The sequence below is a fragment of the Bradysia coprophila genome (genome assembly GCF_014529535.1).
Source record: "Bradysia coprophila strain Holo2 chromosome IV unlocalized genomic scaffold, BU_Bcop_v1 contig_144, whole genome shotgun sequence".
Lineage (NCBI taxonomy): Eukaryota > Metazoa > Arthropoda > Insecta > Diptera > Sciaridae > Bradysia > Bradysia coprophila.
The window spans coordinates 3362559-3390213 of record NW_023503373.1 but is presented as its reverse complement, the minus strand read 5'-3'; the positions used below and the strand labels follow the sequence as shown (position 1 = coordinate 3390213).

The 27655-nt window shown below is 33.0% G+C and overlaps 2 protein-coding genes across 17 annotated transcripts in view; both read left to right on the top strand.

Moving 5' to 3' along the window:
* LOC119071130 (hemicentin-2) overlaps positions 1–27655 on the top strand; it is a 144916-nt gene that overhangs the window by 5863 nt on the left and 111398 nt on the right. The window lies entirely within an intron of this gene.
* Positions 292–2112, top strand: LOC119071418 (piggyBac transposable element-derived protein 4-like). Its single transcript, XM_037176295.1, has one exon. It carries the CDS (start codon positions 292–294, stop codon positions 2110–2112), a length of 1821 nt encoding a protein of 606 aa, XP_037032190.1.

Here is a 27655-nt window from a genome sequence, read left to right as displayed (position 1 = left end):
TGGTGATGTATCATTTTATATTTTAATAGAAAAAGTTTCTTTCATCGATGATTAATGAAAAATTAAGTTAGAAGTCCAATGACGAAGCAAAGTCTTCGTGATTTGTTCAATTTATTGTAAGAGGCAACACTTCAATTTTTAAGAATAAACTGATAGATCTTAACACGTTCACTGCCAAAGCTTATTTTTGGTTTAAGTCTAAAAGCCAACGAATTATCTCGTTCTGTAAAAATTCGCAATGATTTTAAAAAATCGTCTAAGTAGGCCCTATCTTTGTGTTTTTGTTTTGAAATGGCAAAAGTTCAAAAGGGATGCAAGGATTATTTCACGGATACGGAAGAATCGGATTTTGAATTTTCTGAATCTGATGAATCCGATTCTGATGATGACTCTGAATTTTTATTGGAATCGGAGGAAGAAAGCTTTCTGGACGAGCAACCTAAATCTGCAAAACGTTCCATTCCGAAAAAGGCTGTGATACCGAAACGACAACCTTATTCACGTCTTCCTCAAAAGCCACTGGAGAAAGCCAGACTACAAAATGAAAGCAACAGTCGTTCTCGAAATGTGAAAGATAAACAAAATTTATCAACTCATGAATGGACTTCAGAACGTGCACCCCCGCCAATGTTTGAATTCAATGAGACACCAGGACTGAAATTACCGAGTGGAATTTGTGACACTCCAAGTCAATTTATAGATTTGTTTCTCGATGACACTTTCTTGGAGTTATTGGTCGTAGAAACGAACAAATATGCAAAAGCGACAATTGAAGCCAAAGAGGCCAAAGGTGAACTGAAACCACATTCCCGCCTGAAGGCTTGGACTGATACGAATAGAGAAGAAATGAAAATATTTCTTGGCCTGTTTCTTCATATGGGAGCGTTATCCTTGCCGTCTATTCCACATTATTGGTGTGAAAATGAATTGTACAAGACTTCATTCTGGCGAGATCGAATGAGTCGCAATCGTTTTCAACTGATTCTTCGATTTTTGCATTTTGCTGATAATTTACAGCAAAATGATGACCGGTTGTACAAAATCAACCCTGTATTGCATCATTTCAATTCAACGATGAATAAAATATATTCGCCGAAAAGAGAACTTTGTATAGATGAGTCAATGGTGCTATGGCGAGGACGACTATTATTTCGACAATATATGAAAGACAAGCGACATCCATATGGCATAAAGTTGTACGAGTTGTGTGAATCGTCGGGAATTGTGTTGAAAATTCAGATTTATGCCGGTAAATCAACTGCAACAATTACGACAGAAGAAGGAACAAGTGTCACAGCGCAAGTAGTATTGGATTTGATGGATGGCTTTCTGTATAAAGGCCACATTCTGTATACAGATAATTTCTACAACTCGGTTCCCCTCACTAAAACACTTACCAGTAAATCCACATACCTATGCGGTACCTTACGAAGCAACAGAAAAGAAAATCCGAAGGAAGTGGTCAAACAAAAGCTTATGCGGGGCGAGCTGTCGTATTTACGTTCTGATTCGGTTATCGTTTGTAAATGGAGAGACAAAAGAGATGTCCTCACAATCTCAAATATGCATGAAGTTGAATTAGTCGATGTACCGAACCGCAACGGAAAAATTTCAACGAAGCCGAATATTATCCGAGACTATAATTTGGGTATGGGTGGGATAGACCGAGCCGACCAGATGATGTCATATTATTCATCTGAAAGAAAAACGGTGCGCTGGTACAAGAAGTTGGGTATCCATTTTATTGAAGCGTTTATTCAAAATGCATACTGGATGCACATGTCGAACCACAGCGACGAAAAGACGAGTCTGTTGGACTTCCGCGAGATCATTGTAAAGCATTTGGCTGGAAAACCGACGAAAGGTGTTGCTGATCAGAGTCAAAACTGCAAAGGAAACAAACTGGATAACCGAACAGGCAAATTTCACTATTTGGATTCACTACCTCCGACTAAAAACAAACAATTTCCAACCAAGCAATGTGCTCAATGCTCAAAGAATAAACGCAAAGAAACCCGGTATTTCTGCCCAGTGTGCCCCGAACAACCAGCCTTATGTGTGGTGAATTGCTTCAAGGAATACCACTTGACTCACTCAACTAAAAAAAATTGAATTTTGAAAATAAAAAGATTTGAAGCTTGAACCAAAATTTTTCAATAAAAGTTGCTACCTCAACGTTTGACGCCTCGTTGGTAAGTAAATGATTTTGGGCCTACAATGTGGCACGCACACACCAAAAATAGAAAAGATTATTTTTGCACCGAGAACAATGGATTTACCGTGTTTACTAATAAGTAAATACAAACATTTGTGTGGTTATATGACAAGGCATATTTTGACATAAAGACCACAGCCGTGCTTTGTTACAAGCCAATTTGACCGAATCTAGTAATCTCGTAGTGGCAAAATTTAGTAAAATAAAAAAACGAACTAACTCGTAATTGGCAGTGATCGTGTTAATGTTCGACTAATCTTTTATATAGAGCTAGTCATCGGTTATCAAGAACTACGACAAAAGAAGTGTTGAGTTCTTGGTAGTATTGTTTGCATAACATAGTGTTAAAGTGTGTAGGATACATAGTGTTTTACTTAAGAAGCAATATGTAAAATTTGTCCATAGTCTAGTCATGTAAAATACTATTATATAACTGGGTATAGAAAGATTAAAAGTTAAGTCAAGTCGTGTGAATTGTGTTAATATGAGACGCAGACGAGGTCAATAAACGAGGTTTTTGATTTTTATTTCGAGTTAAGTAATGGATTTTGTATGCTTTGCGAATAACTTCACGCATGGTGATAGATGTTCTTCTCGGTGGTATAAATAAGTATTTCAAACGAGATTTCGATAATAGAATGGGTTTTATGTGAATTTTTGTCGAGACTTTTAATTTTCATCCCGAGGTACTGAATGGATTTTTACATGCTATATGCGTCAAAAATAGTACTTTTCATACTTCAAGCACTACTTTCGACACCTTCAGCAAGTAAAATCCATTTACTAACTCGGGATGAAAATCAAAAGTCTCAACAAAAATTCACACGAAACCCCCAACTTTTCCCTCGTTTTGAAAATGGCTTATTATACTACTAGGAAAAACAAAAAAATCGGGTTAATTTCTCACAGCATGTAATATCCATCACATAACCCCAGATAAAAGGTTATTCCCTTGACTGAAAGTCAGGGTCTTATGAAAGAAAATACCCTTAAATGTCCGTAACGCTAAGTTCACTTTGATATTTTGAAAATGTTCTACATTGGCAAAAAACGTTAAATACAGAAAACGTCCGTACACTTGTGGACTCGATAACTCGAGTAATTCTTTACCGATTTGCAAAATTTTGGTTTTAATCGACGGAGAATGAAAATCATGAGGTTAAGTTCGTAGATGGGCAATATTGGGGTAATGAGATGGGAGTAGTTCTCAAGAGAATTTTATTTCTTGTTACCGCGATAACTTCCCTAATTCCTATCAGATTTTCAAATTTTTTGTATTATTCGACGAAGATTGAAATTCTTGAGGTTGAGTTTGCAGATGGATAATGTTAGAACAACGAGATGGGAGAAATTCTACACAGGCGCTTTCTCTTGTTACCACGCGATAACTTGAGTAATTTTTACCCGATTTTCAATTTTTTTGTTTTAATTGACAGAGAATGATATTGAAGTAGTGAGTTTGGAGTAATTGTAAACATAACTTGTTATACCACGACATTTTTGCAACGGATTTCCAGAAAAATTTCTTATTTGACGAGTTGTGAAATTCTGGATTTCTGGTCTAACAATTAAGAAGTTTTTGCTTGCTTGCTTGAGAAACCGATAGCTCGAGTAATTCTCAGAGGCTTCAAAAATCAATTTCGACCAGTAGCATATTCATGTGGTTAAACTCGAACATTGGAATTTAATTGGACTAGTGGTCTGGGATATACGACCATTTTTTATGGATACTAATAAACGACCGATAAATTAATTCAAAACTACCGATAAAAAATAATAAATGACAGATAGAAAGTATTAAACTACCGATAGAAAATAATGAATTATCGATAGACAAATTCACAAGTACCGATAAAAATATTCAATACTACCGATAACTTTTTACCGATAAAAAGTGATAAAATACCGATAAATTAATAATTTTACGACTATTCATCGGTTAAATTCCATTTTCTATCGGTAGTTTATTAATTTCTATCGGTAGTTCATTATTTTCTATCGGTAGTTCATCACTGGGGCCTTTCTGTTGATTTTTCTTCGATTTCCAATCAAAATTTTCCAACTGAGGCCTTTCTGTTAATTTTTTTCGATTTCCAATGGAAATTTTTAACTGGGGCCTTTCTGTAGAGCTTTCTGTTAGTTTTTCTTTGATTTAGAATCAAATTTCTTCTACTGAGGCCTTTCTGTTAATTTTTTTGATTTCCAATAGAAATGTTTCCACTCAGGACCTTTCTGTTAATTTTTTTTTCGATTTCAAATCAGAATTTTCCAATTGAGGCCTTTCTCTTAATTTTTTCGATTTCAAATCAAAATGTTTTCGATTTCCAATCGTAATTTTTCCACTGAGGCCTTTCTGTTAACTTTTTTCAATTTCCAATCAAAATTTTTCCTCCTGAGGCCTTTCTGTTAGTTTTTTTCGATTTCCAATCAAAATTTTCCAACTGAGGCCTTTCTGTTAATTTTTTTCGATTTCCAATACAAAATAATGAACTACCGATAAAAAATAATTAATGATCGATAGAAAGTATTAAACTACCGATAGAAAATAATGAATTACCGATGGAAAGTAATAAACTACCGATAGAAAATGATAAATGATTGATAAAACCACCAGTTTATCGGTACTTTAGTACTTTTTATTGGTAAAAAGTTATCGGTATTTTTGAATATTTTTATCGGTACTTGGGAATTTCGCTATCGGTACTTTATTATTTTTTATCGGTACCGTGTTTATCGGTCATTTATTATTTTTTATCGGTAGTTTTGAATTAATTTATCGGTAGAATATAATATCCCATTTTTTTCGTTCCTAAAATGTTTGAACGAGTGTGAACTTTGCGGCCAGAGCGAAGCGAGGGCCGTAATTCACACGAGTTATATTTTTTCAAGAGGTAGGCAGGAAATACGCCAATTTTAGTAGACTATATAGGAGACTCATATTAGCTGTTAAACGTACCTCGCTGGACCTTCCACTCATAGCGCATGTTTTGTATGTTTTCTGTTATTTGACACTCATAGCGCTTTTTAGGAGACAATATAAAAGACTCGTAATAGAGTAAAATAGTAAAACATCGCTCGCTGGGCCAGCAACTCATAGCTCTTTTTTTTCTGCAGAAAATTAAATTAAATTTGAGTAAAATGAAGCATGTGATGGCTGCGGTTTTCTAAATTAAAAGAGACATTGATTTTTCATGTGAATATAATTTTGTGATCGTTGTTACGAGATATGGGAGAAATTATACTCAGACGCTTTTCCTTGTCATCGTGATAACTTAAGTAATTTTTACCCGATTTTAAGTTCGTAGATGTATAATATTGGAGTAGTGAGGTTGGATTATAATTGTAAAAAAAAAAAATTATTCGACGAGTAAGTGAATCTGGATTTCTGGTTGAACAATCTAGAAGTCTAGAACAATCTTGCTTGCTTGATAACACGATAACTCGAGTAATTCTCAGAGGCTTCAAAAATCGCAGATTTGAAAATATTAAGTGTTTTCGACCAGTATCGTAATTCATGTGGTTAAATTCGAACATTGGACTTTATTGGATTGGTAATCTGCGATATACGACAATTTTTGCGTGAAATCGTGTTCTTAAAAGAAATTTTTTCGTTCCTAAAGTGTTTGCACGAGTGTGAATTTTGCCAGAGCGAAGCGAGGGCCGTAATTCACATGAGTTATTTTTTTTTCAAGAGGTAGGCAAGAAATGCGCCACCTGCTCAGCGCTTTTAGTAGACTATATAGGAGACTCATATGAGGAGTAAGACATCGCTCGCTGGACCTTCAACTCATAGCTCTTTTTGTTTCTTCAGGAAATTAAATAAATATAAGTAAAATGAAGCATGTGACGACTGCTGTTTTCTGAATAAAAGAGACATCACCTTTTCATGTGACTTTAATTTTGTGATCTCAAAAACACCACCTCATTTTAAAATGGTTAGAAAACTAAGACTGGAATTATAGAAGAAAAAAAACAGTCAAGGGACCTGACCCACCCAAGGGGTGGGGCCTAGTGTTTATGTGTGATAATTGACTTCAAATGTGTCTACGATCAACTTTAAACCAAAAACTGAAATTTTGATCTCTTAAGCGTTTATTACGTAATTGTGTTAAATACCAACTGATACTCTCAACAAAAGAAGTATTAGATTTAATGATTATGTCCTGATACTCTTACCGCTTGTAAAAGTTTAAGAACTTGTGAGTGCAAGAATTATAATGTAGTCCATATTCATAAAATGTAGTCATGTAATGTAATCGTTACCAATGAAAAGTATCATACCTTTTGTTATATATCGACAAAGTTCTGGAGAAGTCAACCGTAACATTTATGGCTGGGAAACGTTTTCGGGAAACTTAATTTTATTCGTTTTCCAATGTAAATTTATTCTTATCAAAGGAATTGAACATTTGGTGCCTAATGAAATGAAAATTATTTTATTATGCCATCAATTCATGGCATATTTTTTGAGAATATTATGCATAAAACATATATTATGCATCAATCTGATTTATTTTTCAATCAAATTGGCTCCCATTTTATAACCCAGAATTGATTCAGCAATTTACCCTAAAGTCATGGAGGAAATATGATATGTTGTACCCTTGCTTTATTATATTAACATAAAATATAGCCAGAAGAAAAGCATTTTTCTGCTGAATAGTCACGTATAAATACACAAGAACCTATAAACCTACAAATAACATCTATTAATATCACCCAGTTTTCTCCGCATGGCGTTCGAATAATGTAAACGTTATACGATATGTAAAACACATTTTCTTAAATAACATGAACATCATGAAAATGTCGAGTCCGGTGTGTCCAATTTTCGAATTAATTCGCATAAAATCACACACGTACACACACGTATACGATATAGTCGTCGGTTCGCATAAAATGGAATGGAAATAAAAGAAAATTAAAGAAAAAACAATTCTGTTCGTCTTACTTCTTTCTCGTTTTGCCATTCTTATCGCACACAAATATCTTTCAATTTAGAATTTTAACACGTAAAACGAAATCGTTTTTTTTTTCTGTATGTCACATTTGAAATGAAAATATTTTGGATTGCTGGCAAAATTAAGAGTTTTCACAACACCTGAATATAATGATAGAGTAAAACTATTTTTTTTTATCTCGGTTAAAGGACTCTGTGTCATCTGGATTGTTTGTACCCACATTTTGTCGGGGTAATAAATTTTCCAATCAGAGTCGGGTTAAATTCATTCTAAAATAAGTGATAGGATGGAATCGTTTCAGAAATGTCTTTTGCAGAGTAATTTATTGCCGAACACTATAATAGTTCAATGTGCAATGTGAAAGCATATATACACACATTTACTTGAATCGAAACTTGAACTCTCGAATAGAAAATATATTTTCACACAGAAGATCATTGTATACTTTACCGTTTCTCGAATATTTATATACTTTTGCAAATATTTATATACTTTTGCAAATATTTATATATACAACTTTTGGTCAGACTAATGCAGATGTGTTAAATTTGGCAACGATAAGCAAATTCTCTATTTTCCAGATCCAATTTTAGCGTTTCGTAGTAGCAATAGTAGTAGTGGTGGTGTATGTATATACAATCAGACATGTTTTACGACAATGAGAAAAATGAAAAAGTAAAATAGAAATAACGTCCATGTAGATTTTTGTTGCCCCCATATTGTCGATGCGATGACACGCTATTTTTATTATAGGCCGCTCTCCTCAATATGACAATTTGATTAAGGTTTTTTATGAGATTTTTTTTTGCTGCTAATTGGTTTTGGATTCATTTTTCAGTGACGATTGGTGGTTAAAATTGGAAACTGAAAAATTAATAATCATTCGGTTCGGTTTTATACGGTTCAAGTACAATCATAAATAATTTGTCTGTTTTTTTTTTTCGGGGTATCATTGATATTAATTGTAATGGCTGTTGGGCTTGGGGTGGAACATTGCTTTACAATATGAAATGAAATGTATCGGATGAACATTATTTGTTCATGAAAATTAATTGAGTGTTTTTCGGGATACGTACATTAAATTTATTAAACTATTATTTCGTGAACCTTTTGTTCAAAATTCATCTGTTCATGAAATGTTCTTAAACCTTTTAAAAATGGTTAGTCATCGGTTATCGACAATAACGATAAAAAATTGCGCTGAGCTTTGGCTACCCCCGGGTTATAGAACCAAAATGACGTACACAATTCATACGGAAAACTTTATAACGCGATACGATTGCCGATTCGAAGCAAACTTTTGCAACGTACCGTACTATATTAAATTAACACATTTGTACAACGAACAAAAAAAAAAACAATTTATAAATTATTTATTAACAAAAGTTTTCCATGTTCTCCGAAAAAAAATATTGAAAATCTCTTGAAATTGTACGATGTATAGTAAAGTACTGCAATCAACATTTTCGTTATCATCTAGGCAGATGAAACATAAATTCAAAAGAGTAATAATATTACAAAGAAATTTTAATGGGTAAAACGAATGTGGTGCTTGTGAATGGAAAAGTAGGATTTCCAGACAAGGGAAGTTAAACGGGCTGAGTTCATTTCATATTCCTCCGGAGAAAAAAGCATAAAAGAATGTTCGACACAAGCCAGAAACGTTCGGCTTAACATTAAAATCAATTAAAGAACGAAAGATATAGAGATGCTAATCAAAAGGAAAACTCTTTTTATCCAGTATGGATACGGCCTCGAATAAAACAATATACCACCGGAGAAAGTTAATAATAACTTCACCACATTTCCGAATGAAAAAAAATTAATTGGCAAAAGTTTTACCGGAGTTTTTCATCTTTTTCGTTGTTTCTCCAAGTAGAACTTTTGTTAAGCCTATTTTAACATCTACTTAGTTGGCCTTACCTATGTATACATTCGTCGAAAATACATAATATGTTTACAGCGACAACCCTATAAATGTTCTACGGTTAGGAAAGCCTCCGTATAAAAGTCAATGCAGACTTCCTCCTTTTACCTTCCATGTTCACTCCATCACGATGTATTTGATTATATGTACATCACAAAATAATAAGCCGGTTGGTTATGTGTATACAATGGAAATCTGAATTTGAGAACGAAATTATTGTGCTATTAAATGAACTCGCAGGAAAACAATTTTTTCCCTTTTTGCTCCTTTTTTTTCCATCCATAGCTCACATTATTATGTGTGTTATAAATTTTTCTTATAATATTTTCAGTAATATGTATTTCCATCGGAGTCATGGAAAATCACTTTTATGGGATGTAACAATACGTGATACTTTAGCTCCTTCATACATCGGTAAATCCTCTAAGAAAGCAGGGTCTTTTGCAGATAAAGCGGAGAGATTTAAGCATAATCATTATATGCGTCTTAAAGAAACCTATTAATTTACCCAAGTTGGGATCATTAATGAAGAGAGCATCAGGGGAGCCACGTTCCAAGGATTATCTGTTGCAGAAAATTTCTATTGCTATACAAAGAGGCAATGCGGCATGTATTCTTGGAACGATAGGAAGTAATAGAGCAGATGATTTTTATTTATTGTAATATTTGTTGAATGAAAAGATCGTTTTGATCGCTTTGAATAAATATATTTTTGTGAAGTAAATGATAAGACAGACGAAGTAAAATATTTTGTCAACGAGCCATTAGGTATCAATCGAAAATGACATCCATTTTTTCCAGAGTCACCATTAGATTTTAATCAATAATAGCTCGCTAAATATGCGTCTGAAGAAAATAATAGGTGTTCTATCCTCCAATCGGTCGATTGTGAGGGCAGAACCCATATTTGACTAACAAAAATGCATATTTACCAAGTAAATAATGATTTAAATCTGCAGCCACTGAGAAAAGCGGATGTAATTAACGAATGATTTCTTATCAATTGTCATGAAGCGCTTTAAATTTGAAAATATTTGCGATTTTCGACAGGTTAGATACTGGATTTTCAATGTAAAATAACAATTGAGAATATAACCGGATATAAACCACTTCCAGCTACATCCTTAGGTATGATTAGCATTGAATAAAACCGTTTGTACAAGGTTAATGTCATTTATCGGTATTTTTACCTTTCGGAGCCGGCGATCAAATCGCGACAAAACCATTAAGTATTTAGTGCTAAGCTAAAGTTGAAGCCTATATTTCCGAGAATACTTTTCGAAAAATGTACGGCTGCAATAACGACCGCGAATGTGTTAGCTTTGAATAAAAATTAGTTTCGGGCATTTGACCGGCAATGTTTTCTCAGAGCTGGTTAAACTGCTACAACCAAATCTGTTTTATTTTGAAAGCTAACACATTCGTATGGTCTGGAATTCTGGTGGAAAGATATTATCAAAAGTAAACTAAAATCCAGTATCGAAAAAACGCCCAAATGTATGCTTTTCATCAAAGCATCGATACCTCTTAAATTTGTTAGTTCATTTACGTACAGACTCTTTTAGTACTTCAAAGACAGTCTATCAACAGCAATATTTTTACCATAAATTGCACTGTTGTACAGTGTACAAGTGAACACTAGCCAGAGGTCATAACTTATTCTTGTCATCGTTGCCAATAGCAGATGAATATATAAACTATATAATAGGTTTAATCGATCAATCACCCGTCCCGTATCAATCAGAAATGTTTAGGAACTGTTTGAGCATGATAACAAAATAATCGAATCATATTTACTGTGACTTCCTAAAGTCACAATTCAGCATTATTTAAACGAAAATTGATTCTCTTTCCACACCGCAAAACAGTTCACCTCTTCATGTTGGCCTCATTTCTTACCACTCTATTATGTCTTTCCCCCATATAAAAAATTATTAACGACTTATAATATACTGCTACTGTGTGCTGGCTTAATTCTTTCCGTTTAACCCCTTAATAACATCGTTTAAAAATATGCGAAAAAGAAGCTTATGAAAATTTAAACAGAACAACTTCCCCCCTTTTCTGTTGTTATTGTTAAAGTCTCCGAACTTTTCATTTTGGTATTATCATGACAATAACCAATATTGCCCTCAATGATCCTTTTTAATAAAAGCAACACATATTAAATGTTTCGTTTTATAATAGCGTCAACCGTTCATGGAGTGATTATTTATGTTTTTAATATCGTATATAAATGAGATAGCACTAATTCTGTTAAACAATATCTGTGTTAGTCTTCTGACGTTCTATGCAAAATAGGACTTTTAGTCAATTGAGGAAGAGTGAAACCTTTACAGACTGTTTTGGTTCTTGACACTGTCGACCAAAAACATATCCTTCAGAAACGGCTAATCATTTGTTATCGACAAAAATGATAATGTAAGCGATAATCTCCGATCAACTTGGCTTTACATAGCAAAATGTGTGTCGAAACAATGGAGTAATAGATTTTTCTAGAAATTACTTTGGTATTGTGAGTCCAATGAAGTAATAGATTTTGCATCATATTGCTATAGTCGTTTCAATACATTCACCGAATATTTATAGTCCAAAAGTCCACCTGCATATCAGTCTTCAGCTGCGTTTTGAAATCTATGCCAAGTTGTATCATTGTCCGTTACAAAAAATTTTCTACGACTTCTACTTTTGAGGACTAGGTGAGTAGGCGCGGCTCGGCCGTCTCACATCGTCGACAACTGGAGGTAGAATGAAGGTACTGTGCCCAGATGACGAATGAAGTTTATGAATTAAATATTATTTGACTGGCGCGATCAATAAATATTTAAGTCTCTTAGTGAGTAATGATGGTTGATGCGGATTCGTGCGAAAAGCAAGGTCATTAATCCAACGATAACAATCAATTTGCACCATGACTAAATGTACGTTGAATAACAAGGCGCCCAAAAATTACCCTTCAACCGACTATAAATAATGAAAAATAATATTTATTATGCTCCGTGTGTATACCTTTCTTTAAATTAACCGGAGGAGAAAAAAATCGTGTAATATTCGTCATGACAATGGGTGACACCTGCATTACATTATATCCGTTCTCATAACAATATTGTCACAAGACAACAATAAATGATCTATTTTCGTTCAAATGATTAGAATTTTTCCTCTTCAGTTCACCGACAACATTGAGTTGGTATTATAACACTCTCCAAGCAACAACAAAAAAAAATATTCGAATTTATTCTCGATATCAAGTTGCCTCTTAATATGCTCAACAACCGTAGATAGGAAAGGAAAAATTAAGAATAAATTACACCCTCCTATCCAAATATGACAAAGAACTTTTCGCTGGAGTGGCACTCGTATTTCGTATACAGCACATAAAAGATAAAAACATAAAAACAGTACATTCCGGTATGTGTAAGCCGGCACGTCGTATATATCTGAAAGTAATTTTTTCTCTTTTCTTTTTGCTGTAACTAATTACAAAAAATATACGTTTGATATACCCCTGAGAAACATCAAGAAATATGCCATATGTGAGTTGTGTTACGGTTAGTTGTTCACTCAGGTGTGTCATGAACATAAAAAAACACACACTGTCATGTTATACCCTCTTGCTGTTGCAGACGTATGACATTAATACAGTGGAATGAAGAATTAACAAACAGGTTATGCCCAAGGTGTATAGCTGAATATTATTGCGACGGATGAATGATTCGAAGTTTGTATTATATTATTGACAGTACGTATGCAAGTAAGGGTAAGGAAACTTGTAACGAACATTTTTTGTCGGTTTATGTTTTCGGTCTGTAGAATGCACTTATATTTGCCTCAATGCCTCATTATCGAAGAAACAATCGAAACGGTTTATAGTCGAATAATTTAATTGGTACATGCAATTGGTCTTTATATCGACGTTACGCCGTTATTGGTTTCAATTAATCGAAACCATATTGTGCATGGTTTTAAAGTCATATAACACAACCATTGTTCCGGTGTTCTAATTAGTTTAGTCAATGTATGATTATGGGTATGGTATGAATGAGAAGCGCTAAATTGACCCGATGTTGCTCAAGCCCATAAAATAATTAAGGAATAAAGTCAAGAAAATGGAATAAAAAGTTAAATCAGTTTATCGGAATTCTTGGATATTCTTGTTTCAAATTCGCCGGCTGAATTGTTTAGTACGAAATAGTTTTAAATATTGTGACACGATAAGTTTGTGTTTCCCTTAGGGAATCAAAAGAACCATTGAAAGAATCGGCAACCAATTCAAATGGCTTGGCATGACGAGAGACACCCAAAATTTCGTTCGTTCTTGTGAAACTTGTCAATTGACCAAATCTTCCGGTCTTCACAAAGAACCTATGCTATGCAAGTTACAGGCACAAGCATTCACCTTTTATGAAAATCTATGTAGATATAGTCGGCCCATTACCTAGATCTCCTGAAGGACTAGAATATATTCCGACATTTCAAGATGACCTCACCAAATACTTCGGTGCCATACCGATTCTGAATCACACAGCCGATACAGTAGCTCGTCACCTAGTCGAAAACGTTTTCCTTCGTTTTGGACTTGCAGAATCTATCTTATCCGACCAAGGTTCCAATTTTATGAGTGACCTCTTTACTAAGGTCATGAAACTATTAGGCATTAAGAAAATGTCAACTAGCCCTTTCCGACCCCAAACTAATGGAGCCCTTGAACGGACTCACAGAACTCTCAAAGCAATAGTACGCGGTTATTCCGATAAAGACGTATCATTATGGCATATTCCGTTCCTGTTCGAACAATCTGACGTTCCTTAATACTCGAAAGGACGGTACCGCTTTGAGTGGATTCAGAATGGAAACATTTTTCTTTTGTTTGTTGTATCAAGTTTACTGCGGCTATTTAATCAATAACTATGATTGCCGTAATTATGTTCTTAAATAGTGAATATACCTGCGGCAATGGCCTATATTTGTGAAATTATTTTCGTGAAACTTCTTCATCAGTTTTTCACGATTTTCGTGATCTCGAAAATCACAAAGATTCGTGATAGTTTGAGAAAATTAACGAAATTGTAGAATATATTTCCATGAATAGTCCATGTCTTGCAGAATTTCCTGTGGTTACAACTTCACGCTTATTTTGACCTCCTGTGGAACTATATTTTTCCACTATGAAAGTAGTCATGCCGCGCGATGTCACAATTATTTTGTTACAAAGTAATGCTAGCACATTTCACGAGAATATGTTGAATGTTTCTGGTTCCGACCGCGATTAAATATACTAATTACTTCTTGTTATCGGTAACATCCATAAAATCAAATTCAAACGACGAACTGTTTAAATATTAAAACAGAAAATTGTCGACAATTTACTGTTGAACACTTTAGGTAAATGATAACAAAATTCCACGTAAATTATTAGTGTTTGCATGTTCAAATAAGGGATGCGAACGAAACAAGTCAGACTTTCGTTATTTATTAATCAAACAATATTCATTAACGTCAACTATACGTTTAAGTTTTAGACGAGTTACAGTCAATAGCAGTAGAGAATTCAGTGTTGTTCCTGAATTATAATTTTATTATGAAAATCGATTTTTTTAATGGAAATTATGGCCAACTTTCCGATTGCAAATGCTATTTTCCTGAATAGCTCTCTTTTCGAATAACGCTAAAGGAATAATAGATTCAGAGCAGCTCTGCGAACTTATCATTCTACTTTACATACTGTCTGAGTATGCTTTTATAAACAATATTTTATTGCAATTTCCATAATTCTGTGCAAAAGTTTCTTTTTTTCGTTGAAAATTAAAAATCTTATGTTTAATTCAAACCGCACAACCTGCATATATATACCGAATAGCTAATCTATCATCTGCAAAAGCATCCACTAGTATTTTGTGCTAGATGCACTTTACAGTTTTGAGAGCACATCAGGTCGCAGAATATTCTTTTGCACCTCGCTTTTTCATATTTTGCTCAAGTACCAAATGCTGTCAGCATTTGCATAATAACTGTACTGTACGGCATACAGTGAACGAATGAAAATGAGGATAAAACCGAGGGTATTTTTCCAATTTATTTATTTATTTATTTTTCGTAATATTTTTTTTGCTTCTTTTTAAATTGTGAATGCAGAGGGAAAACTTGAATAAATAAGCAATATATACTGCTGCCTCAACAATAAACAAACTTTAACAAACTATCTAGTCTCTACTGTATGCTACATCTTTTATAATTTTTTTTTGAAATAACAGTTCTGTCATAGCCAACCCATACTTTTCTATACGTTCTGCGTTGTTATATCACGAAAAAAAAACTTTTCTTTCAGGATAACCATGTGTACGTTCGCTTTTACTTAGTTATTCGCTGCGAAATGGGTGTGATATAATTCCGCCATTAATTATATACAACCAGAAAAGCATTCCAATACATATAGCTCAGATATTTCATAGAAGTTGAAAATAAAATGCCTTAAGTCATTGTCGGCAATATATTTCAGTGCCGGATATTATAGTTAGAGAACAATATTCGGGAATTGCTGATTGTCTTTTGTTGTTATATTTTGTCTGAATATAAAAACGATGCACCTAAAAACATGCTAAAACTTTCAACTGTTGTGTGAATCTATACAGTTTTTACGTCATCCCCAGAAAATTCACAGCATATAAATGACCATTGAACTGTTACCAAAAAAAAAAAAAAAATATTTGGGAAAAACGAAGCACAATCAGATAAAATGTTTTGAAAAAAATTGCATTTGTTGAATGCATACAAATTCTTTTGCAATTTTTTTTCGCTGTGTAATCGCGGAAATCAATGCTCTTAACATCAAAAATACGGCAAAAAACTTGTTAAAACTAATGAAGTAAAAGATTGTGTGTTGTAATCTGTTGAAAATAGTTAGATCAAAGAAGTAATAGAATCATAACGTGTGCTATTTGTCCTAACAGATTAAACATCAAACATAAGATCTAGCATTATCTAGCAGTAACAGAAAATCAAAATATTGAAATAGAGGCTTGGAATAGTTCAAGTGGCACTAATGTTTTGTGCTTTTTCTTGTTCCTTATTTAATGTAAAAAAGACGAGAAAAATTGAATTGACACATGAAAAATGTGTGTCATTGCTAGACAGCGCAATGATAAAACCAACCTACCACCCTCTTCTCTAAAGTACGTGTTTGTGCTATTTACATGTGGATTTCATTTTTTCATTTCTATGTAATTAAAAAAATTGGTACTAATTAAGTATAATGCGTTCAGTTGTAAAATGAATACCCGGCGGCCAGTATTTTTTTTTTGTTGGATTTAAATACATAGACTTTGTAATGAAAATATTATTTTTGTTACATAATTCCGTTGATGTAAAATGAATAAACTAAATGATGTGAAAAAAAATCCGATTATCGTGTAAAGAGAGCATAAAGCTCAATCGTCCTATATATAACGTCAGGCCATAAATAAATGTAAATATCAATCAGCAGAGAAAGTAGTTTAACATATTAAACAAATTTCCATTCGACCGCAAAAATTTTATTATTCACCTAGGCCTTTTGCCGCCCCCTCAATTTCGTTAATTCTGAGCTCGTACATCGCAAATTTATAAAATATGGAACATCACAATCACTCGAGACGCCGCCATCATAACGAACCAAACTCGAAAAATACATGAAGAAAAAAAATGTCTATTGAAGTCACGGGCGTGAAAAAAATATTAAATACTTAAATAGTACAATATTACAAATGAATGTAATGAATGACAACGGAAAATATGTATAGAACGGTATAAAGGGCGAAAGCTTTTCTATTCGGGTTTTTTTTGGCTCTTTTCTCATTCGCATTTTCTTTTCTGCTTGTATATAAATATAATACACATCTCTCGCCTCATTTGTGTTTCCACATTATAACAACAACGGCGAAAATAAGATAAAAAAAAAACAGAAATTTATTTATTCATAAAGCATGCAGACGAAATTACATTAACAACAATTTGGATGGTAAATCCTTATACGGAACAGTGTTATAAGTTATAAGTATAAATAATCTTTGTCATGAACGAATAAACCTCTTACTAAAAACGAAAATTTAATCAAAAATTTTTATTCTACTTTATTACAACACTCGACTCTGCCATTCATTAATTTTCCCGGAAAAATAACGGAGCGAGAAAAAAAAACTTACTTTGCCCAAAGTACATTTTTTTTTCTTTCTTAAACTTTGATTTAATTATCACATCGTTAAGTTAATCGTCGGTTTAAAAGTCTGGAAAATCTTTTTGTAAGCAATGAACATTTCGTGCGATATATGGGTGAGTTGATGCTGTAAAGTCGGTTTTATAACTTCTACAAGAAAACAATTTTTGGGGCTTTACATTGAGTGTTTATGTGTTTAAAAAGTTAATCTTTTACAATATGAACTTTTTGACGGCCGTTTTGGGGAAATTAAATTTCATTTGAGTGTCAGTGAAATATTTTCGCACATCGGATTCGCGATGGTTGGGTCAGTTAGGTGTACATCAGAATATAGAAGTGTAAAAATACGTGAGCGGAGCGAGTAATAATAGTAACATTTTCTGAGCAGATGTTTTTTTAAGCGTCCCTTATTTCAATCGCCCTGTGAGCAGATTACCTAAATTCACATAGGTTAGTCAATCCTGAATTACAACAACGTAATTGAGGTAGAATCTTTTATTTCATTGGTTTAACCACACGGACAATATCGATGTAGCCTTCTTTCTGTACATACGAGTTGTATAGTAGTCTGGGAGTGTGTCACTATCGTCCTAAATTTTCATAGGTATTTTTCTCACTGATGATTCGTTGGCTATTTTTTTGTCATTGTCAATAACGGATGACAAGCCGTCCGATAAAGGTTTAAAAGTAAGGCTGGTCAAAGTAAAATTTTCTACTTAGTCATTTATTCACAAATTAATTTCCATTACAATGCCCATTTAAACTTGAAATTTGTAAGACGGTCAGGTTTAGCCTACTTTTATTTCCATTTCCAACATTTCCTTAATTAATTATATTTCTCGAAGCAAGAAAAAAACTCAAATTATTACAAATAGTCACATTATCCAACGCTTAATATTCATTCAAACGAATCCCTTATTGTAATGGCCATAACCAGGCAAACATCTAGGAATAAATGCTTTCCCATTACAAATCTGTTTCCTTCACAATATTTTTTTTCAAAAATTTCTCCAACGTGCATGTCTGGAAACAATAACCGAAATAAATTAATTGCAATTATTCATAAGGACTCATTATATCCTTTTCGTTGGCCATTATGTAGAAGCAGCCAACAGCCAGGCCACAGTCGTTTTCCTCATTTCATTCGTAAGTTTTTTTTTTATTTCGAAATTATTTTTTATTTGAAAGCTAAACAGAAATTTTTTATGAACACATGAGGTGTGGCATACGTAATCTGTGTTTCAATAAGAGTGTAATTGTTTTGATGTAGAGTTCCCTGTTTTGCACATGAATGTGAGAGTTCTATAACTTTGAATGAGTCATTTAGAGTACAGATTTTATGACTTTCGCCATTAAAGAGGTTTATGTTTCGAGCAATATTCAATTTTGCGCTTTTTTGTGGGTTGTACATTGACGGTGTTAGCTGCTGTATTACACGTCTGCAAGAAGATAATAGAAAATTTTTATTAGAAGTAAATTTTATCGTACGAGTTGTGTATCTCACACTGTCGATAAATTCACTAACTTTTCACATCCTATGGGCAAGGCGATCCTATTTCGACACTAGTTTGGCAAAGAACTATTCATACTTTAGTGATCGTCCGAATACAGTCAAAGGCAGTCAATTTTCAGCATAAATTAGCTTCAGCTGTTTTTCAGCTGATCCATACAAACAATCACAACCGTTTATATGTCTTTATACGGTTTTACCACTATCATGCGCGTGCGTGTAGCAGCTTCAACCGTATGAACAAGGAAAACCAGTTTTGATTGTATGTGTGGATCAGCTGAAAAACAGCTGAAGCAAATTTATGCTGAAAATTGACTGCCTTTGACTGTATTCTGGTAGAATTAATTTATTAGCTCGTCATCCAGACACTTTTTTACGAATAAATTGAACTGAAAATTTTTATCAAACATTTCCACATCACTCTCGTAGAGGTAGAGTACCATGTCTAAGTAGAAATCAGTCAATGATAGCATTATAACAAGGTAGTTATCGAATCGTAAAATAAAGAGCAATTTCATTAGACCTTTTCCTCTCCGAAAACGAATAGTAGAAAAACATGCGACAATCGATAATGCTTCACACAAAGAAAAACAAACATTTCAACTGGTCGATTTCAAACAGAAAAACAAAAAAAATTCTTCAAACTTTTGGAATTCGTTTTCTATCAACATGCGTTGTCTTATGGCATATTTGCCTTTTAAAGGGCACATGATGTTGTACACATTCTTCTTCTTTTTTTACAGTAGACGGCAAAAACATCTCAGTTTACTGAATACAGATTTGTTGCCGACTAAAAGTGACACTAAAAAGCTCGGCGTTTGAATGTGAAACTTTCATGATTTTTGTGTCATATTTATTTATTCATCTTTTTTGTGTGTATACCAAGGCACACATTGTTTATGTAAATAAGAATGGAAAAAAGAAAAACGAAACATCGTCACAAATAATATATTATAATGGTATACGCAAACACGTATTTATAACTAACCGGAAAGGAAGATAAAAGGAAGAAAAAAGATACTGTGACTGAATATGAAAGATTACTTTTCCAAGACTTTTCAACATTAAATAAATAATAAAAGTTCCACCAGTATTTTTTGGTGAGTTTCATACAAAGCGTTTCATCAAAATCATAGACTGTATTAAAATAATAAAATTCCTGCAGTATATATGAATATATGGCGAAAAAGAACGGAATAATGTATGGCCCTGATGAAAATACCACTTGGGTGCTCTGGCTAAACTAAAAACTATGTACACGATGTACATTCCAAAGCGAATTCGAGATGGAATCTGTGTGGAAAATTTGTTAAGGTGGCTGTGAGTGGTGTACATGTATTAATGTTATACAAAGGTCGGAATAATTATATGGAATAATTTGTGATGTGTGGTGCTAAAATGGCAATGGAATAATTGTGGATAACATGAAAATTCTTCGAAAAACGGTCATGGTATAAAACGAATATATGATTTATGATCAGCAGTCATGATGAGGCCATTTGCGTTGGCATTTTAATCTTCATATGAATGAGATTTTTATTTACACATTTTAATCGAATGAAAACTAATTTTGTGACTGGAAATTATTGGGGTTGGCTGGGGATATGATGTACATAAAAACGTTATTGAAGAGAATTCCGTAATTCAGAGTGATACCTTAATCGGTGTTACGTATAAATATACTAAATTGGATTATGTCACGCTATGGAATAAAAAAAAAATGTGTCGCATTCCTACGTAATGCTATGGTAAATTGAATATGAAAAAATGGTGTAAAATGGCAGAGCCAGCATTGAATAGCTCTATGGTAAAATACTGACAAAGGTCGAAATATTTACATTGATTCGACGATTAGAATTTGAATTGCTTTCAACAGTTGTTGGTCGTGTAACTTTTTATTAAAATTGTTCAAAATGGAACGTGATGATAACATTGACACATCAACGAATAAACGTTATCCAGTTAAGATGCAAATTTTCACTTTTCTTTATGAAAAACGACTCGCATAAAATGTTTTCGATTGATCATTTATAGGAACTAAACATCGTAAAAGACGTTGTAGAATAAAAGCTTCCATTAGATTATATTTTCGTCTATTTCTATTCATGTCTAAAATGGAATTACCAAGGAAATCTCTTTTACCATAAAATGGTAAAGAAAGCAAAGAAGAAGAAGAAAAAATTTCGTCTTTCCTATTTAAAAGGAAGACTTAACATTTTCTCACAAAGTACATTTTTCCCATAGCGATTCTCAACTTCTTCCTTTTTTTTTTCTTTTATTACACATCATCACATTACAAAACGACGTGTATTCAATACACCACACATAATAAAAAGATAAAAATAAAATTTATCCTGTCTTCATTATATAATATAGAAATACCTATACTGTATGAGATACACAATACAGACCCATAAAAAAAGAAATTAAAGGTATCAATACGGCAAACGAAACATCACGATCCAAATGAAAATAGCTCGAGTGGAAAGGAAAGAAATTTGGGGGTAGGGTAGCAAACCGATCGGCTTTTGAATTTTAAGATAAATTGTGGAATGTGTTACAAAAACATTGCAACAACTCTTTGTTTCATTCCGAGTGTGAATTTTTGTGGAACGAGGATAGATACAAGCGCGCACTTTCAATCGAGTGCATAATGACTCACTAATCCGGTCAATTATTTTATCACAGTTGGGTCCGGAAAAGCCATTCGATACACTTCGAAACAAGTATGTTGAATTTTGATCGTAGGTGAAATGAGTGTTGACATAATTGACAGGATGGCTCACTGGTTACGTACTACCCTTCCACTAAAATGATCCGCGTTCGGTTTCATGTCCTAGACAATTCCGCATGGAATTTTTGTAGCGATCATAATGATTATATCGCATTGGTAACATCCTGAAGTTCACTCAAGCTTCATAATTTGGATAGTTTCAATGTGTTTGGTGGCTGCAACGATGTAGACACTGAATGACTAGTATGACGTAACTCAAATACTATAAATTTGTCTAGTCTACATTTAGGCTAGATATCCAATAGTATCCAATAGAGTATTTGCATACTTTGAGGCGCGATTCTTCAGTCACGTAAAGCCGGTGGTCCAGACTGCATTTGTTATTAGCCTCTAAACACATCAAATCAAATTCAGAGAACAATGTAACCATAGCACGGTAAAGTGAATCATCCAGTATTAGTGGTTGTATGGTACACTAACGGTATTTTTAACCGACACTTTTTTTGTTTCTTGAGTTTTTGATTTTTCTATTTAAAAATATATGTAAAATTCGGAGGAAGTCTGTGAAGCACAAAACAGAAAATGTGTCGGTTTGCAAAATTCCTTGCGTGCACTTTCCTTACACCCCAAAAAATGTGTCTTTACTTCAACGACATGAGCATTAAAACTCATTTACTCAACGGGGCAAAATTAACCCACGTCAATAACTCTATAAATTATTTTCACTTTTTTCGTTTTAAATGATGATATGCATAAGCATAGGAAGGAAGATTGTTTTATAAACAATTATCCAGTTTATAAAACAATCTTCCTTTAAATTTGAACTCGATTAACCAAGAAAAAAATCAATATCGGTCCATCACTAAATGGGGCTACAGATTATTATGGTTATTTGCAACTTTTTGATAACATCAAGAAACTATTAGATTCTAAATGGATTTCAATGTAAATGTAGTGAAAATAACTGAAGGATAAATCGCGGTGAAATACCTAGTACAACACTTAAAATTTATTTATAAGTGTGAAGTGATGTGTCTGTCACAATTATTCACTTACAAATTCATTTCTAAAGCGCACAAAAATCGATATCTAAATTTAAACGCAAAAAATTGTCTTGGAAATTATTATGTACTTTTCGCACTGAAATCATTCCGTTCAACGAGAAAATTACAGATCACAGTATTCTATAATTGACTGGTGGCGTCAAAATTGTACGAAAATAGCTGAAAAAAAATTTATTAACAGACACATTTAGTCGATGATCATCGTTATTTAATGTTCAAAGAGTGTCTTATGTACACGACAGCGTTTATGTTTTGATTCGGTGTGCTGAAAATATTGAACATTAATGTGCGATGAATGGAATTATTTTTGGAAATTTTTTATGGAATATGTGAATGAAATATTTTTCGTGGAAAAATACTTTGCATTAAACGAAGTGTGATAATCTTCGGAACAAGTGTTCAGCGTTTCAATGTTAATCTTTGGAAAAATAGTTCACACGATCAAAGTATATAAACACTGAAGGTAAGGCAAATCCGCAAGAACACACGGACCCCTACTTTCGGGTGAATATAGTTTTTATAATGTTGGACACAAGTCAAATTTACTTTGTTAGGTTGCAACATATTGCAACACATGCCAAAACTCAATACTATACAACACACTTCCAACAACATTATCGCGCCAAACGTCACGGATGCAACATAACAAATCTTATTCTCACCCGGAACTTGGGGTCCGCATTTCTTGCTATTCCCTGAGGATTTGCGTTACCTTCAGTACCTTGCACACAATAGTACATCCTTTTTACTGACTGCCGACGTGTTATACTAATTTAATCGTATACTTCTTTTGTTCAAAATCTTTTACTTCATCAGTTTTCGTATAGAATGATGAGTTATTCAAAATTCTGGGCTTAACGTAAAATCGTCTTGGCGCAGTACATTCCTTGGTCATGCGATCGCAGGCAGGACACATATTTTTTGAATGATGACTGTTGTTTAATTTTGCTAGTCAGCTGCCATATGTGACGCAGTTTTTAAGAGGTAAAATTTGTTGTGAATGTACAAGAACTGCGTCATCTAATCCTTTGTTGAAGTGTTTTTGCTACAAATTGAATTGTTTTGGAAGTTATTTGAATTGGTTTTCATTACTGTGATATTCAGAATTTGCTCATCGATATTTACATGTTCATTACACTCCATCGAATTGGAACATTTTTTTGATTCGTTACCCAATTATAATTTTATAGTTTTCTCCTCGTCCTTTGCGAGCAAAGTTTGGAAAGAATTTTTTTTATTTTTCAATGAAATGAACTTTTATTCGATAGAAAATGTTATTTCATATAATCATCGATTGAAATTTATTCTTCTTTTATTTTACGAGTTTACGAGTTCCTAATCCTATACACCAGTGTACACGTAAGTCAAAATCATTAAGAAATATATTTAATTTTCCTCTATTCACTTGAATGAATGCATGTTGAAAGTGTGTATTCCTTATACCAATTGTGAAGATCGGTAAAACGAAAAAGTTTTCCAATAAATTTTGCGAGAAACAAGATGAACCCAAGCAATAAATATTTTCAACATAAATATTGGAAAGGAAATGGGAATAAGTTAAGGTACAAAACTAACGAATAAAAAAAATGTTTTCTTTCATTAAACTTATGTAACAAACGTAAGTAACGAAATTGAATTAAGAGAAAAAATACGCTTTAGAATAAATTTCGACCACCAGATGTTCGTCGAGTGGTCATAGCCATGTATCGCATACAACATGAATGAAAAGTTTCGAGTAATACTCTTGTTCAAATAAAAACTTTTGAATTAAGATTAACTTTTTCTCAAAAAAAGAGAAACTTTTTAAATTCAATCAGAATAAAAGACTAGCCGACCCGACACAGAATAATATTTCCTTTCAGTTTTTACTATTTTTTTTCCCATTTCTGTAAAACATTTTCTGTTTCCTAGATTTTATTTTCAATTAATAAATTTTAAAATTATAAATGCACTAACGTCCTATGTAATAAGCGAATAAATGAAAAATATATTACTCAAATAAAAATTGTTAGTCAAAAGTTTTCACATTTTTTTTGTGCTTTCTATTTTCCGCAATGCTCATTTTTTGTAATTATTCTTAAACCCGTACGAAGTGCAGGGGTCCTGTAGGTTTGTTTTATTGTCAATTTTGTAACAATGGCAATTCGAGTACGTGAGTAACAGAAAACCTATTGTGGTTGTCCGCAGATGCCACAACAATGTCGATGTCGTTATCTTACGTTTTTCAACACAATTCTCAAATGATTAGCTTGACCTGTTAATATGAATCTATATTATAGATTCTATTTACTGCTATATTGAGCTATATACTGCTATATGTAGCTACATACTGCTATATTGAGCTTTATAGTTATATATATAGCTATATACTTCTATAAGTAGCTACATACTGCTATGTTGAGCTATATACTGCTATATTGAGATATATACTGCTATATTGAACTATATACTGCTATATTGAACCATATACTGCTATATTGAGCTATATACTGCTATGTTGAGCTATGTTGGGTATGTATAAAGTCACTTATTATAGCTCTATCTTTGGACGAAACTATAAACATTGCTTTAAGCTATTTTAATTGGATATAATATAAATAGAAGTATAAATCGAGGCATCTAATGATATGTAATTTCAAAATATAAGACTTTTATGAACAACTATTCCTACGGGTATCTTTTTATGTTTTTGTTGTTTTATCTCTTTTCTTTTTTATTTTCTTGATGCTTTTTTCGTATATACTTTTTTCTATTCAAAATTTAATTGCGAGCAAACAAAATCGTCATATTTAATTGGCTTTAAAGCGCGAACGCAATTAAAACTTTGCCATATCGAATACAGAACGATGTCTTTCAAGAGGCTTTTTAAAATGTGTGTTTTTTTATATTCTCCAATGATGTTCTTCTGTGTAAACGTTGACTGTTGATTTATGATTTTTTTATGGGTCTGGCTGGTTTGGCTGCTAGTTCTTATAAAGCACTAGATGACTAGACGAGGCACTTAAGTATTTTGAAAAGCGTTTAAGTGTTGTACTGTATGTGAAAACGGTTTTCCGTGAAAAATTGCAGATAATTGTATGTTTTACGAGTGAACAAATGAAGACGCTTTTTCCTCAGTACTTTTTACAAAACGAACGGTTTAAATATTTAGACAGCTGGAGCATAATAGAGTTATATAGAAGTACAAAGTCTCGAGGATTCAATGAAAAGAAAAACTTTTATCATCACAACAGATTTTAATCATTGGAGAAAGTTTGTTGTGGTACCACAAAAAACGGGATGAACGTAATACTACCATATCATATAAATCCCAATGGTTGGTAAAATATTCATGTGGCATGGCATAAGATACACTGAAATCTGTTGCTGTTAAAATGAACTTTCCATTCCCCAAATTATATTGGAAATTTAATAGCTGCTGTAATTTTTCCAACTGACATATATAGTTTATAACACGAAGATATTCATTTGGCTAAACCCAACGAATATTCGGTTGGAAAATAAGTTTTCCGCATAAAACCATATCATAAGTAGAAAGATAAACTCGCAACAAACATTATTTTTATGATTTCATTTACATAGATACTTTGTAAACTTTAACTTTGAAAATTTCGTATATCAACACAACAAATACATACATGTGGAAAGCCCAATGCTAACACATCACACATAGATTAGATGAGTCGATCTCGTTGAGATTTTCAAATAGGATTGAAAGTTTTCGCAAAAACCTACATATATACATGTATGGGACTTTAAGTGTGTCATTTCTGTGAATGTAACACAAGTCGGAACGAGGAACTTTCTCCAGCATTTTATGTATTCCATGAATGGGAAATAGTTCCATGCAACAATAATAAATCTGATTCGTTGTATAAACGTAAGTATGGTAGTTACACAGAGGTACATGTTCGGTTATCTGATGAGAAAAACACTTCAATTCATAGCACTAAACTTTACAATTTTCAGAGCTCATTTCAAATTCAACATAAAATATTGTAAAACAAATGAAACGGAAATAAGTGATGTGAAAAGTTTTTTTTTAAATCATTCGTTAAGTATGTATAAATATTGAGAGGTTTTTTTCCCTTCGTCGTTTCACTAATGTTATGTATTAGCTTCTTTTAACGAACATGTAGTGGGCTTCACATGCATTTCTAAATTATTGCCATTTTTATGATTATTTACAATAAAACAATGGAAGCATGGACATGAGACGCTAGTTCCTTCTTTGTTGTTTGGATGACGGAACTTTATGAGATTATAAGATTGAGACAGATGTTAAAAACATTCAAGTTTGTTAACTTAAACCAATTTGGATTGTCCATCGCTACAATAAGTTCAAAATACGGTAGATCAGCCTTACTACATTTATCCGTTGAAGAACTAATTTTTCTCTATGTAGTTAGAATCGTTGAAATGCTGAGATGGCATGGCGAACTATAAATTGAGAGGAAACGACGGTCGATTCAGCGGTATTAGAACGATTCTCGACCGTTGACATTGATTGATTGACCATTCAAAATATCTATAACTATTTTGTGGTTTAATAACCCTTGCCTGTTATAGTAATAAACTATCGTACAACACAAGAACCAAACCGCTTAATTATTGTCTCGGTACATGAATAGACCTCGGCCTGAAGCCCTCGGAACATTCGCTACACCTCGGTGCGTGAATAACCTGAGTGATCAGCTAAAACAATAAATACTCGAATTGCAAATGGTCATCGAACCTAACGGCAGTTTTTTTGCAAATAGAAATTGTTCAGTGAAATTTAAAAAAACTCGCAAAAAGAAATTCGTTTCATCGATAGAACAAATAAATCTAAAACAACCACCACGCACTAATTAAACGAAAATGGAAATCAGAAACTAAATTTAATTAATATGAACACCAGTAACCGTCCAAGCCAAGCACTGATTCACTGAGCGACGATACAGAGCAAAGAAATAATTACAATGTATCTAGTCGTTGTCACACCATGGTGATTATTTTTTTCTTTTCTTACCTAACAATGTCGTCTTCGGGATCTATTAAACAAAGTTCTCAC

Bases quoted from the DNA above. Each gene is read 5' to 3' on its own strand.
- LOC119071418 (XM_037176295.1), top strand. From the start codon at position 292: ATGGCAAAAGTTCAAAAGGGATGCAAGGATTATTTCACGGATACGGAA.